At 40.7% G+C, this 14,381-nt stretch overlaps 1 protein-coding gene and 1 long non-coding RNA gene across 3 annotated transcripts; one reads left to right on the plus strand and one right to left on the minus strand.

Annotated features, from left to right (window-relative positions):
• Nucleotides 1-200: 200 nt before the first annotated feature.
• Nucleotides 201-13,973, minus strand: LOC106960426 (casein kinase I isoform delta). 2 transcript variants are annotated; one of them, XM_015053519.1, is made up of 9 exons: nt 13,481-13,973; nt 8,940-9,050; nt 5,948-6,096; nt 5,554-5,782; nt 5,305-5,475; nt 5,063-5,211; nt 4,263-4,431; nt 4,050-4,162; nt 201-2,496 (listed from the first exon to the last, which is right to left on the minus strand). In XM_015053519.1, the coding sequence occupies exons 1-9, from the start codon at nt 13,554-13,556 to the stop codon at nt 2,446-2,448; spliced, it is 1,218 nt and encodes a 405-aa protein (XP_014909005.1). In that variant the 5' UTR covers nt 13,557-13,973; the 3' UTR covers nt 201-2,445. The 2 variants fall into 2 exon arrangements, with proteins under 2 accessions (XP_014909005.1, XP_014909006.1); XM_015053520.1 differs by lacking the exon at nt 13,481-13,973 and adding an exon at nt 12,921-12,939.
• Nucleotides 6,103-8,062, plus strand: LOC106960427 (uncharacterized). The gene is made up of 2 exons (XR_001427564.1): nt 6,103-6,294; nt 6,360-8,062. It is a non-coding gene; the product is annotated as an uncharacterized LOC106960427 (long non-coding RNA).
• Nucleotides 13,974-14,381: the final 408 nt, after the last annotated feature.

Genomic DNA, 14,381 nt, shown 5'->3' on the forward strand with positions numbered 1-14,381 from the left:
CTAGGCTAAGTTTAGTGCAGGATAATTTCCTAATGTGCCCATTTCTCAACAGATGATGTATTCTCAACATTAATGTATAATAATATAATACATAATCCTATAATCAAACTAATCAATACCATTTTTGATTCTCTAATTCTAAAGTCACATAAAGGGGTTAGAAATTCCAACTGCAGGTCATCAAATCAAACATCCACACATACAAGTACTTTTTAATTTATTTACACAATTTTAAAATACACAAATACAGTGGCATTACAACTGAAGAGCAGAAGTGTTAAGATGGGAGTGAAAGGAAAAAAAATCCCATGAATCCACAGTATAAGATGTGGGACCTGAGTCCAGAACACACCTACAAGCTTTTAGGACTGGTGGTGACAGAATGAAAAACGCGACAGAAAACCCATTCCATAGAAACGTGTACTTGCTTTTATTATAACCATCATCAGTGAGACACACAAGTTATTCTATCGCTTTAGTTTTTCCCAAGTCAACGAGTGAAATACAGTTTCCAAGAAAAGGTTCCTTCACAGGAACCCAAATGTAGTGAAGCATTCCCAGTCCCTCTATCAACAGCTCGTCCAGAAGCCTACAGCAGCTCACCAGGACGTGGTAAACAGGCGCATCCTATACACAACAGAACCAAGGAACATGTACAAGGTACAACTACAGCCCATTCCCACATCGACTACAGAAAATGGCCTACAAATATTTCTCATCAGTCTATCACATCAAGGAGTTCCTACTTTAGATCAGATCCCCAGGAGGAGCCTGAAGGCCGGGGCCACCTTCTACTATGCAGTACTCACTCCACAGCTCCTAGAAACCCCCTCTGCTTCCAGGATGCTGGCCTTGAAGCAAAACCCGTCCATTTTCTATGTAAACGGGAGAGTGGAGCCGTCTGACGCCGCACGCTCTGCAGAGTTTGATTCTAAACTATTAAGTACTGAAGCGTTGTCGAATCATTTATGCCACATGAAACCATGAAAATCCCAAAGTTTACCCAGTCGGGTTTAAACCTGACTGAAACATTTAAGACGTTCTTTATGATAATCGACACTCTTCTCATCAGCAAAGTCAAATATTGTACATTAAGATATGGGTTGGTTAGTAGCATCACAGACTAAAACTGTTTTTTACAAGAACTTCAAATTAATTTAGTTGGACATTAGCAACTAAAACTGTTCCTCCATCAGATCCTGAAAACAGGGAGAAAAGATCCGTTGGTTCATATTTCTCATACTTTTCCCAACACATTGCACTGTTTAAAGGTTCTATAAGATCAGCTACAGCAGAGTGAAAACAAGGGTACAAAGTCTCGACAAACTGTCCTTTCAGACCGCTTCTGATGGTGGAGTTTATCTAGAAAATGGACAAGCTGTGCTTTGGAGAAATGAAAAAAGGTGTTCGGACTCAGGGTGGAAGCAGAGGGACACGAGGTCCAAGGATCAGGCTGAAGATGCTGTGGACGTAAAAGCTTACAAAAATGTTTACTTTCATATATATTTTTATATAAAAAGAAATCGACATGTTTATCCCACCTGTGAGCATGGAAACCCCTAGGACACAACCACACAAATACACACGAAAGCCACGTCACTATGCACTAGTGTTAGAAAGAAAGAAGTTTGGTGTGGACAGACTGAGCTCCTGACTCACTCTTCCATTCACAGCTTTTCCCACGCCATTCACAACCTGAACACTAACTAAATGTGCTGCATGTTTACCATATTCCAACAGACCTGAGGACATGGACACAACTCGTACAACAGCCTCCTTACCCCCACCCCCCATCTTATTCTATCTAAACGTCTCATTCACATCAAAAGAAGTAAATAAGGAGGTGTGGACTACGGGGTTCAAAGTATTTTACACGACACAGAGTTTAGGCACTGTGCTCAAACACTGCCATGATGGAGCGACTCTCCATCTGACCAAAATCAAAGTAAATCCAACAGGTTAACATTGAACAAACGCTGCATTCCCCGTTTTCATGCAGATCTGCTGGTGTTGATGTTTTTTTCTGCTAAAAAGATTAAAAACAAGTAAAATCAAAAGTTGAGAGAAAAAAAAAACATTAGGCCAGAGAAAAGTGAATCAATGGCTTCATCAACAGCAGGGAGGAGGAGGAGTTTTCACATCTTCCACGAGCAAGGAAGAAGGGTTGCTGTGGCTTCAACTTCACCAAGATGGTTGTTAAGGCAACCAAACTGGTCTCCACCTGCCCGTCTCTCTCTCCCTCTCTCACACACACACATACACAACCTGCTGACTGTGCATCTCTTCTCCTGAGAAGTGAATAGATGCGCAGGCAGAGCCTGGTGCATTGGTGAGCAGTTCTGGGTCGTTTGAGAGTCCTGGTAATCTATGTGAATATGTGTGTGAGAGAGTGTGTGTGCTGCAGGTGATGCATGTCGAGGCGTCCTCAGAGGATGTAGGGCTGTTTCACCGCGGAGCTGCAGACTGGAGGCCGCTTGGTGTAACCCGGGACAGAGCCTGGAAACAGGAAGATTAAACACATCAGCAGCTCATAAACACCTGGAACCTAAAATACAATCAGGAGCAGATTTGTTAATGACTAGTTAAACACTTTTAGGTTTTATATTGTAAAAAAAAAAAAAAAATCCACTGGGCATTTTCGCCCAAAAGAGTGGCTGGGATTTATAAAGCGGGGTTCTGTAAAGTAGCTCTAAGGAATAAACACCTGCAGTAAGTAGAAGTCAGAGAGAACTGAACATTCTATGTGGAATCACATACAGCAGATTACGCTGCAGCTACAGGGACTGGACATACGGAAAACATGGAATATGATGCTTCACAGCAAATCTAGGGGGGAATCCCTGCAGACTGATCTTAACACTGAGCAGCAGGAAGAGTGTGTTCTAGGCCGAGAGGGAAAGACCCGATGGAGCCCAGCAGAACACACACAGTCAGAACTAGAACGCAGTTTGCTTTGTCTACATTTTGTCACACATGAATAGATGAAAGACATGTTCTGAAAAGAATCAACAAAAACAGAGCAGATATTACATTTCAACTTTCAAGTTTAACTTCATATGTGAAGAATTTTCATTTTACAAAGTGGCTGCCTTATTCTCCATTGAATCATGGACACTCAGATTTTACTAAAAGAATATGTTTTAAAAAGTAAAGTTAAGAGTCCTGACATAAGACATTTGATGAATCCCAATAGACTTTAAATGTCATACATTAACCACATGATTAGATACTTTCACTTTGTAAAATATGGAAATCTGAAAAATGAAAATCGACTTCAGCCAACGTTTCTAATACCTATTCTTTCAGATTTATTTCATATTTCAAGTTAAAATTAATAAAGAAATGTACAAAATGTTTCTGAATCTGCAGCTTCACATCACTACAGAAATAAATAGAATGAGCCAACTAAGCCTGCTGTATCAACTTAGTCCCTTTAATGTTCCTACACAAAGCATTTTATATCCATATTCCATATTTTTTTCCTCTTTAGCACAGCTATACTGTCTGAAACAATCAGATTGGTTTTAATTTTATATGATTTAAAAGAGATTTTAATAGGTTTCCAGTGATTGTAGCCTTTTAACCCATTTGCTTTTATAAATATAAACAGCATCCTGGTCAAACCTGAGGGAAAATGTAATCTAGCGTATAAAGTCCTGACGCTTCACCAGTCAGGACTGGTCAGTGAGCAGCACAGCTCTGCTCACTGACTGAATGTTACAGCTGTGCTTTAAGAAGAATGGTGGAGGCTGAAGCTATAAAGGAGAACAAACTAACAGTCCAGAACTTGGCAGAATGCCACCGGCTACTGAACTGCTGTGGTTTCCTAGTCGTTCTGATTGGTTAAGTAGAAAAAACATGATGTGGGACAAAAGAAAAGGGAAGTTCTGACACAATGTTCTGTTCTCTGTTGCTGCTTCCTCTTTGCGGTGGATGAACTCGTGTTTCCTCTCATCTCCACTCTTCTTTTCACTGACTTGATTCTGACATATTAACTCTTTACTGAGTTAATATGTCTACTGAGACAATACGTCTACTGAGGGAAGTACCTGTGAGGTGGACATACGTGACGTGTCCTGACGTCCAGTCAGGTCTGATGAGGAGATGTTGACAGGTGCTCCACGATGAAGACGCATGCTCACCTTCCTCTCCTTCTCCATACCTAAATAACAAAGAGAGCCAAGTGTCAGTCACCATGTAGTTCTTCTGAAGCCGTCTTCGGCCTGGAAAGGCTGTGAAAGATGGACAGGCGGCGCTCTGACCTGTGTGTGAAGCAGGGTTGAGTGGGGAGGGGACTGCGGCGTCCTGAGCTGCCCTTGCTCTGCCTGAAGCAGAAGCCATGCCTCTGGCCCCGGGGTTCCTGCTGTGCCTCAGTCTCTCCTCGCGCTCCCGGCGCTCCCTCTCAGCGTCTTCCACGGCCCTGTTGGCACCCTGACACAACACATCCCCACAGTCACCACCAGGTAGCGCAGCTGTTTCTATAGCAACAGTTAGCCTGTATTTAATCTGGTTGGGGAGCCCACATGCAGAGCTGGAAAGGAACTAATGTTACTTCAGCTTTACACCAAAACAGGATATTAGATCACTGAACAGATTATTGCATTTTTATTATGCAATTCTTTCCTTTACTCTTGCAGATATGGCTGTAACAAATCAATGAATGATTCAAGTACATTGATTATTAAAGGGGCAGGATTAGATGTTTTCCAGATGCATAATCCCATTTATGTTACTGTCAGTTGTTATAAAAATTTTGTACATATCAAATATGACTTAAAAGAAATCTGACTTTATAATTTACCACAATAAAATTGAGCGTCTGTCTCTTTAAAAACCCTTGCTCTTTCTGAAACTCTGCCTTCAGGAAGTCGTCACAACCTGGCTCCTCTATCAACCCTTTAACACTCCAGCAATGTTTTTTATGAGGAAATATTAAAACATGACACAAAGGTCAAAAAGGTTGATTTGACATCATACTGCCTCGCTTTAAAACAACAACTGACAAAATAAACAACATCATTTATTTTGGACTGAATTTCAACTGTGTGTCAACACAACTTACAAATTTGAGCATGTTCCAATCAAAGACATAGTCGTAGGAGAAGCCCTGTCTGTGGAAGAGGTTCCTGAAGAGCTGGCGGAGGTAGGAGTAGTCGGGCTTGTCGTCAAAGCGCAGAGAGCGGCAAAAGTTCAAGTATGTGGCAAACTCAGCTAAAGTGGAGAGAGAAAGATCAGGACATCAGGCACTTCTGTGGTTATGGTAATAAGAAAAGCCCTGAAAGGCATGTTAGCAGCTTAGCTTACAGGGGTAGCCTTTACACAAGACCTCAATGGGGGTGGACATCTTCTTCTCACTGATGCGTTCGTACTTCTGCCTCTTGGTGGCAGCTTTGAGGCCTTGCCAGGGAAGAGAGCCCAGATTGAAGTACATCAGGACGTAGCCCAGAGACTCCAAGTCATCCCGTCTGGATTGTTCTGAAGACAGAGACAAGGTGGGATCAGCAGGGGGTAGCGCACTGCAGCGACATCAGCAGCCATCACCACATGTCTCACCAATGCCGAGGTGTGTGTTAATGGAGGCGTAGCGGGCGGTGCCGGTCAGGTTCTTGTTTTCGCGGTAGGGGATGTGCTGGTGCGTGCGAGCGTCGCGGTATTTCTTAGCCAGACCGAAGTCGATGATGTAGACCAGGTTGCCCTTCTTGCCCAGCCCCATCAGGAAGTTGTCCGGCTTCACGTCTCGGTGGATGAAGTTCTTGGAGTGGATGTATTCAATCCGGCTGATCTAGAAAGGCAAGTCAGATTCACGTTAACTAAACACCACAGGACAGACAGCAGGAAACAGACCTGAAGACACCTTCAAGTCTTTCATCTGCAGCTTTCCACCCAACACACTACATAACTGAGAAAATCTAAGGCTCTTAGTAAAGGTCAGAGCACTTTCTCTCACCATCTGGTCAGCAAGCAGGAGGACGGTCTTCAGACTGAACTTCCGAGAGCAGAAGTTGAACAGGTCCTCCAGACTGGGCCCCAGCAGCTCCATCACCATCACATTGTAGTCTCCCTCAGCACCACACCACTTTATTGTTGGAATCCCCACTGAAAGTACAGGGAAAGGTAATTATCTGGTATTCTGATAGAAAGGAACCACTAAACAGTATCAAATGTTCAGTTTGAGGAATCTGTTGACACGTTCGTTTAGATTTCAGCATCAAGGGTCAACAAAACCAAGACAAGTTGTTTTAATAGCTACTTCTGTGGTTTGAATAGAATAAGTAATATGCTTGAACAAACCAGGTAATACATCCATCCATCCATTTTCTGAACACCCTTGTCCCTCAGTGGGGTCGGGAGGAAACCAGGTAATACAGTTAATTCTAAACATCTCACTCATCATTTTAGTATTTAGTTGGAGTAGAACATGCATTTATATTATGGAAAATACAGACTCACCATTTGTGCTCATTTATTTCATTAATCCTGGGAATTCTTCAAATAATTTCTTGGCTGTGATTGGTTGTAGCTAATCTGAAAACTTGATAACTAGATTATGAAAGATGATTTTCTTTCCCACTAAATAACTTCAAAATAACTTCTGATCTGGTGCAGTTTGGTAGAAAAGTATTTTCTGTGTGAATGTTTTTATTAACCCTCTTACGACCAACCTGTCGGCGTCGACAGGATTCGGCTTGTGTACTTTCCATTACCGTAATTTCTGAACCGTTCAACATATCAAAAAAATTCCAAAAGTGCAGAAAAGCTGAGACATTGCGCTTTCAGGGCATATATGATACATTACGGTAGCCACCTGGGAAAGTTGTGATATGAGCTTGACCAATCACAAGAAAGATTCTCCGTTGTGTCATAATTGTCACCCAACCTACTCTGTATCGTAACTCCTGAACAGTTGGCCGCATTCAAAAAATTCCGAAAGTATCAGAAAGTGCATAAAATAAGCTGCATCACATGTGCATGTTGCAGCAGATATTAGAGTAAATATTTTCATTACGGAATTTCCCTGCGGAGCTTCGTAACGTGTCAACGGATTAGCGGTGCGAGAGAGAGAGAAGACGGCAGAGGACGAGTTGAAATCGGGCATAAAATTATGGAAATGTCTAAAAGAAAATCCACCAGACTGATAAATGGTCCTAGAAGGCTGATATCTGAAGGCAGTGAACATGAGAGACATATAACCAGCGAACCAGGTTGCGTAAAATATTTGTACAAGCTAACGTTAGTCATATGAACGCTGCACAAACCATTGGCTAACTGTTAGCTCCATCTTGATTCCTGCATAATTTGTGCAATAACTATTTATTATACTGAAAATAAAATCGTGGTCTTCCAGAAATAATGTCCTAAGTAATATTTTTACATAACGTGATTTTGGCAAAAAGAAAAAAAGAAAAATCACCACCACTTTTTTTTTCTGCCAAAAGATGAATTGTGAAAAAAAACAACAAATCAGCCAAGTGAGGGATTGGTGACCTGTCCAGTGTGTCCCCTGCCTCTTGCTCCTGACCACTGGAGATGGGTACCAGCACCCTCTCAGCCTGAAGTGTGATAGATAAAGTATGGATGGATCCAGAGTGGGATTTTGTCTGTAGCTGGGGAGGAACTGCTTTAGAGCCTACCACAAAAAGTGAAAACGCCTGAAATAATTTAATAAAAAACAGGCATAAAAACTTGTAAATTGGAGGCCAGGCTTCACAGTTTTCTCAGCATTTATGTAATATAGTGGAAAGTTGAAATTGTTCATCTGAAATTGTTTGCCCCTGTCATCAGAAAGTTTTTGTTCAGCAATAAACCTGAAAATTTCAATTCCGATTTTTGTTTTTTTTCTCTTTAAACTGTTTGTTCACAATTTTTGAAATTGTGAACAGAAATGTTAAATAACCATCAAATACTGAAAGCTGAGGTTGTTCTGGAAAAAAGAGGAAAAATTCAGACTCATTGCACATTGTTTGAGAATTTTACAGCCATAAAATCAAAAAAATACCAGGCGGCCCAGTTACAATTATGGTCTTAAGAGGGTTAATTACCATTTAAAGAATCTTTAGCTCAACTAGAGACAAAGAAAGTCACTTTTTCTGCCGAGTAAAACCAGCCAGGTCATTCAAATCTTCTACATGAGCTGAAGTGGTTAGGCCAGTGACTTTCAAAGTGGGAGTTCATGACCCCTGGGTGGCCACTGGGGGGCGCTAGGAGGACTCAAAGTTAGAGATGAGGAATAAAAACGTAAAAAATAAACCTAATAAATTTTTGATTTAGAAAAAAAAATCATAAAATCTTATCTTTTTTCATTATTTCAATTATTATTTTAATATTATCATAACACTTTGAAGAATTAATGATTTACAACAGCATTTAATTTCCCTTTGGAATCAATAAAGCATTTTTGAATTTAAATAGAAAATATGTAAAATATGTTAAAATAATTTATTGAAATGTTATTTGCAATTTTCATCTTTCTGATTAGTTACCAGTCAAATGTACTAAGTTGTTTTGCTCGTTAGAGTAGTGTAGTAACTGTAGATGAACAAGTTTCTGACCAGAGAAAAGGATCCGTCCAGTAGGCCTGATGTGGGGCACTCTGCTGCAGGAAACCTTATCAACTCAGCCAACTACAATCAGAACAAATGTGCTGAACTAATCTAAGAATTACTGAATAGAGAAGTAAAAAGACATTGTAAAAGCTGATGTTTCTTTACATATTTTGTAGAACTGCCTGCAGGTTTGTGAAGGGGGATGGAAAAGTTTCGATCCCTGGGTTGGCCGACTGCTCATCACTTTTCTTCTCTGAAACTAGTTTACTAAGTTTGACGAGCCAAATATCTTCTTTGGAAGTGATGACGGAGTTAGTGTGAGCTGTTATGCAACTGCAATATTGATACATTTGGTGATGGACGAGTATGTATGTGGTGGTTTTGGGAGTGTGATACCTCCGCCTTGCATCATCTTGTAGATCTTGCTTTCGATGTGGAGTTGTGGGTGTTTAGTCTTCACACATTCCAGCTTGATGGCCACCTCTTCTCCCACTGAGATATCAGTACCTAGACAAACAGACAGACAAGGTTTAGTTGGATGGAGCTAGGGAAACAGTCAAAGAGCCTGAACACTAGAGCTCTATCTAGTTGTCTCAGAAACAACTAGATAGTCTCACTGCATGCTAGCATGCCGGTCTCACTGCTAGCATGAGACCGGCATGCTAGCAGTGGCTACAGACCTTCATTTCTCTTCCTGACATGACTGTAAGAACCTGCTGTAACTAATGTGTGGAAAAAATTTGAGCAAATACAGAAATCCTTTAAAAGTTGGTTGATGTGAAGCTGCTCAGTTTGTGGACAGAGACAATCAAGAATGCTAGCTAAATCTGTCAAATGCAAGTACGTTTCAATTCACCACTCCTTAGTGGACGTCCAGCATCATTTTATGAGAGACATAAATAGATTTTCATCTATTTTGCTCACACATGAAGGGATTCTGGGAAATGACTTCAAAACTGACATGTTTAAGTGCTGAGGTTGCTTTCTTCCTAAACACGTCCTAAACACGGTAATGGAGTCCAGCTAGTACCACCCCCCTCCACAGAAACCCGACACCACCTTACATAATCCCATTACTCCCGCTCACGTGTGTGAACACACCATCTCATAGCAGAAAGAGTTTAACAGCAGTTCTGATGGAACATCATTGATTTCTCTGTACGTCATCTGGCACCTGGCACCCAGCAGGGCGGGGCCAAGGCTCCCCCGCACGGCGGCTAGCATGGAGCAGCGGGCTCTCAACATGCAACAGACACTTCAGCAAACCAAAGCATGGAGGGAAATTACAGCACATGGGATTTTATGCATTACATAAATGACCAAAGTTCAGATTTAATGTGTTCTGTGTTTGTTTTTAAAGCCTGAATGCTCATTTACATAAGACTCATTGGGCCGTAGGTGTCAGAGAAGTTAAAAAGGATATTCTTCAACATGACCCACCTGACTCCTAGTTGCATTAAATAAAGAATCTATTCCAACAGAAACATCTGAATCAAGCGGGTGTTTTACAGTGTGTGCTCTCTGGTGTCAGAGGAATGGGATTTGTCTGAACAGATTTTTCTGGGGAATGCAGCACTCCCTCATGGAGGACTGTTCCTGATATGCCAAAGTGTTCACGTTGTGTGCAGGGTGTGTTTTTCTGCTGTGCTGCTGGTGCAACATGTTCAGACACATCTCTGTGGACTATTATTTCATGAGGTCTCACCAGGAAGTGCCGCAGAAACATGCAAATATACTGTGACTTGTATAAGAGCATCACCTCCACTGCTAATAGACATCAGAAAGACAAATAAACAAACAAACATTCAGCCGTGAGATGACGCCTGGTGTGACGTCAGCCAAACCACCAACATGTCAGCAGACGGGCAGTGCAAAAATGTGTCATAAGTTTGATGACTGAATCACCAACAACACGCAGTTTGAGCTGTTTTAAGTAACTTTTGGTCTGTCAGTTTAAACAACCTTTGTGTTAAGTTTGCTTATAAATATGCCCCTCCCTGTTAGCATACATGACTGGAGCGTTCTCATTTGACTGTGATGTGATATCACCAACAGTATCTGTTAAACAAGTCTCTGTTTTCTTGTCAGACAGGTAGCAGCCTCAGGGAGCGTTTTATAACACCCTGCAGCAGAACATAACCAGCTTATAGACTCATCACAATGACCATCCTGTCCCATCATGACACTAAACATCATTTATGAGCTAGAAGGAGCGTGTAAATAACACTAAACAAGTGGCTTTTCTTGACTCTCAGTCATTCAGGACTGTCACAATTACCAGTAATCAAGAAATCAGATTTTTCTGCTTTCATTTGACAAAAAAAGACATTTTGTTTGTGATTTTCAACATATAGTGGACTAAAACACTGACAGAATTGACAACCTTTAAATTACTGTTGTTATGTATACAACTTATTTCTGATAAATATTCAGTTATTTAAAAGTAGGCTTAAAAGAACATGATAGTGGCATACATATGAATTTATAGATTGCTTAAAAGCTGACATCTTGGTATCAAAATATATTCAGTGAAACAAAAAACAGAAAGGCAGAAGGGCTGATCTCATACCTGCATAATAATATTATTAAACAACACAGCTAGTGTTCAAAGAACAAATATATTTCTGTACTTGTTGTAAGTGACCCTAATGTCAATGGGTACAAGAAACAAAGTGGTTTGGACTTCAGTCTGATCCTGATTAGGTCGGGACATTTCTTTGGTCTTTTTTATAAAACTGTCCTCTGACACAACTCATGTCTCTGTACACTTGCTGAATATTTTCAAACAAATATAAAACATATGTATAACCTCCTGATACTCTATGATGGATAACACCAATCACATAGGAGTAGAAGACCTCAGTGAACAGGGTGACCCGATCCCACCCTGCTAATGACCCGACAGGAACAAGCCTTTAGGTCTCTGAAACATTCATCACTGTTACCGACACAAACTTGGTTTAAACATGATGAGTGAATCACTGTGGGACATCTGCCATGGACGCCTTTTAATAAGACCTTGTTTCTTGTAACAGAAGCGCGAATGATCAAAAACCTGCTCCTGTTTCTACTGCAGACAGCAGAGGGTTAACTGATTTAACAGAACCACACACTGCTCTGACTCATTTACAATGTTACAACACATTAGTCATCAACCACTCAATGGAAAGGATGGACAGCTGAGTGAAGACAAAAAACACTAAGTGATTATGCAAGCGGCTGGCAGCTCTGGGTATCAGATTGTACAACAGGTCATGTGGAAGAAAGGCCAGATCCTGTTAATTAATCTAACCTCTCCTGGATTCACAGCTGTTAAGTGAGGACATTTAACATTGCTCTGGGAGTTTTAGTTGAACAAGGCGAGTTCACTTTCAGAACACACAGCCTAGTTAGGTCATACAAGCGCACAAGATTCTAGTACAAAACTTTTCAAACCACGACTGGAGCAGAAAATGTTAGATTTTGGTAAAGAATACTAGTCCCATAAATGTAAAATCAAATTAAAAACAAAATTAATAGCAACAGTCTAGTGTAAACACTTGGTATAGTCCGAGAAGGGAGACCATGATCTCTTGTCTTTGATCCAAATGCGATTTAAAAAAAAAAAAAAAAAAAATCTATCCAAAACTAGAAAACGTTTTCTTACGAGTTGCACATATGTTGGCACAAATGTAACACAACATACTCAGATACTTCCATGACAGACTCAATAATTAAGCATTATACTGGAAAACATCCATCCACCATAGAAGACTAGAAGGGACTAATCTAAAGTAAAGCAGACAGTTCCAGTTCGGTGACGGTTCACATTTAGAAACCACTGCACCTCACAGCCAGGCCTGTGACACTGTTAGAGGCTAGAGGTGAGGTTTTCCCAGCAGAGATGTGAATAATTAAGATTAAAGCTCCAATATAAGCGCCAAAAGAAGAGCTACAGCATGGTTGGTGTTAACTAGTGGCATACTGCATCCAACCAGAATACCATACAGATTGTGCATTTTGTGATTTAATGTAGGTTTAATCTAGCTCAGTGCAGATTAAATCCCCTTCATCACGATCCATTTGAAAACAACAATAATCATGTTATCATTAAAAGCCAGATTAAAATAGTGGAAGAAATGACATTTACTTCCAGAAGGATCCAAAAAATTTTCTGACAAAACCTATTTAATCAGTAGCTGGTCAGCAGCCTTAGCTAACAGAAGATAGCTACATTTCACCCAGTAGAGATGAAGCTATATTTGTACATGTTCGTGACAGCTTATTCTCAGAAGGATATAGGGCCTTCCCATCAAACACAAATCTTTGGGCTCATCTGTAAAATAGCATCCTATTGATAAAAATTTTACAATGTAAAACATATTATATAAAACTCACTGAAAGGTAACCACAGTAGATCCGTTGAGCCTTTTGATTCAGCTGGAAACTTTCGTTCTGCTTAAAACCACTAAAAAACACACGCAGGCAACTGTCCCCGAATATTTCACAGGCTCAGACTGAACGATCATTCTGGTCTAAAACGAGTTTCAGGTGAATCAAAGCAAAAGAACCAAACAAAAACTTTCAGATTTTACATAGCTAGCTGAGGACAAAACACTTAGATTCATATCAGCTGACTGTTTTCCTAGTAATTTGAACCCTTCATTTGGACACCGGGTTGATATTATAACGGAAAATAAGTTTCTAAGCCAAGCACAGTCGAAATAAATCGCTTACTAAACACATTTTCAAAATAGAAGATGGAAATGCTAGCTTACTTGCTACAGAAACTACTAGCCTAGCAGCTAATGCTAACAGAGAACACAACAGCTGATCGCCTATCACCAGCTCCTTCTGAACCTCTAAAAAGGAAACCAGTTGACCAACTTCCTCACACTTTCCTCTTGTTGTTAATACAGACACAGACTAGTAGACAAGTTTCAGTGACAAAAACATACCCAAGTATATGTCTCCAAACGATCCGCTTCCAATCTTTCTGCCCAGTCTGTATCGGTTTCCGACTCTCAACTCCATGTTAATAAATCTGTCGTCGGCTAGCAAGCACGCTCGCTAGCTCCAAAATATTCAAAATATGGTCAGCTTTGAAGTTCAAGCCCGTTTACAACTAGAATAGAATCAACCAGCAGACACCGGAGATCCGTTCAAGCGACAAAATCTGTTCTTCTGTATGCTGTCTCCGGATGAAGTCGGCTCCGACAATCTTTCGCCTCTTGTTTTAAAATGTTAAATATATCATATTGCGACAATATGGCGTTTATCGGAAAGATGAATCTCTGTACTTTATGCTCTTGCTGTTTTTAAAATTGGTAAGCCTTAAATTTCCACGGATGAAGATGGATTTTGAAAAGATTCCGTCAGCTATTTGGCACGGTATCTCTGGCTCGCATTAAACTGCTCTATGTTAGGACCTTGCTCAGCAATCTGCTGGGTCTGTGACGCCACTTCCTTGTTAGATGATGGGGGAGGACACGACCAAAGAGCGTGTTGTTATAGATCCTCTAACAGATACTAGTATCAGTAACAGGCCTCACTAATTCTGAAGCGGTCTGCATCACCTTCGCTCAAGACTGAATATGTTTGAAAGGATTTATGTGGGTATAGTTAACGTTCAAAATTTACAAAGATTTGGCCCGTTTTATTCGCTCGCACATTCCGCTCAATTCAGGTTCCCATATTATTGTCCTATTCGTTATGCTTCCAGTGCATTCAATGTGTGACTAGTCTCCTAAAGCTTAAAGGCTCTGGTTCCGCTCAACAACAAAAGATCGCTACCTTTGTCCCTCTGGCTTTTGTCCATCTGCAAGTGGTCAATGAAACGCACAAGTTCATTCTTCAGCC

The sequence above is a fragment of the Poecilia latipinna genome, unplaced genomic scaffold, assembly GCF_001443285.1.
Source record: "Poecilia latipinna isolate Pla-1442-1.1 unplaced genomic scaffold, P_latipinna-1.0 Scaffold1185, whole genome shotgun sequence".
Lineage (NCBI taxonomy): Eukaryota > Metazoa > Chordata > Actinopteri > Cyprinodontiformes > Poeciliidae > Poecilia > Poecilia latipinna.

Coding starts and splice junctions, on each gene's coding strand:
- LOC106960426 (XM_015053519.1), bottom strand. CDS start 13,556: ATGGAGTTGAGAGTCGGAAACCGATACAGACTGGGCAGAAAGATTGGA. Junction 5,476..5,553: donor TAACACACACCTCGGCATTG/GTGAGACATGTG, acceptor CTCTGTCTTCAG/AACAATCCAGACGGGATGAC. Junction 4,163..4,262: donor CAACCCTGCTTCACACACAG/GTCAGAGCGCCG, acceptor TTTGTTATTTAG/GTATGGAGAAGGAGAGGAAG.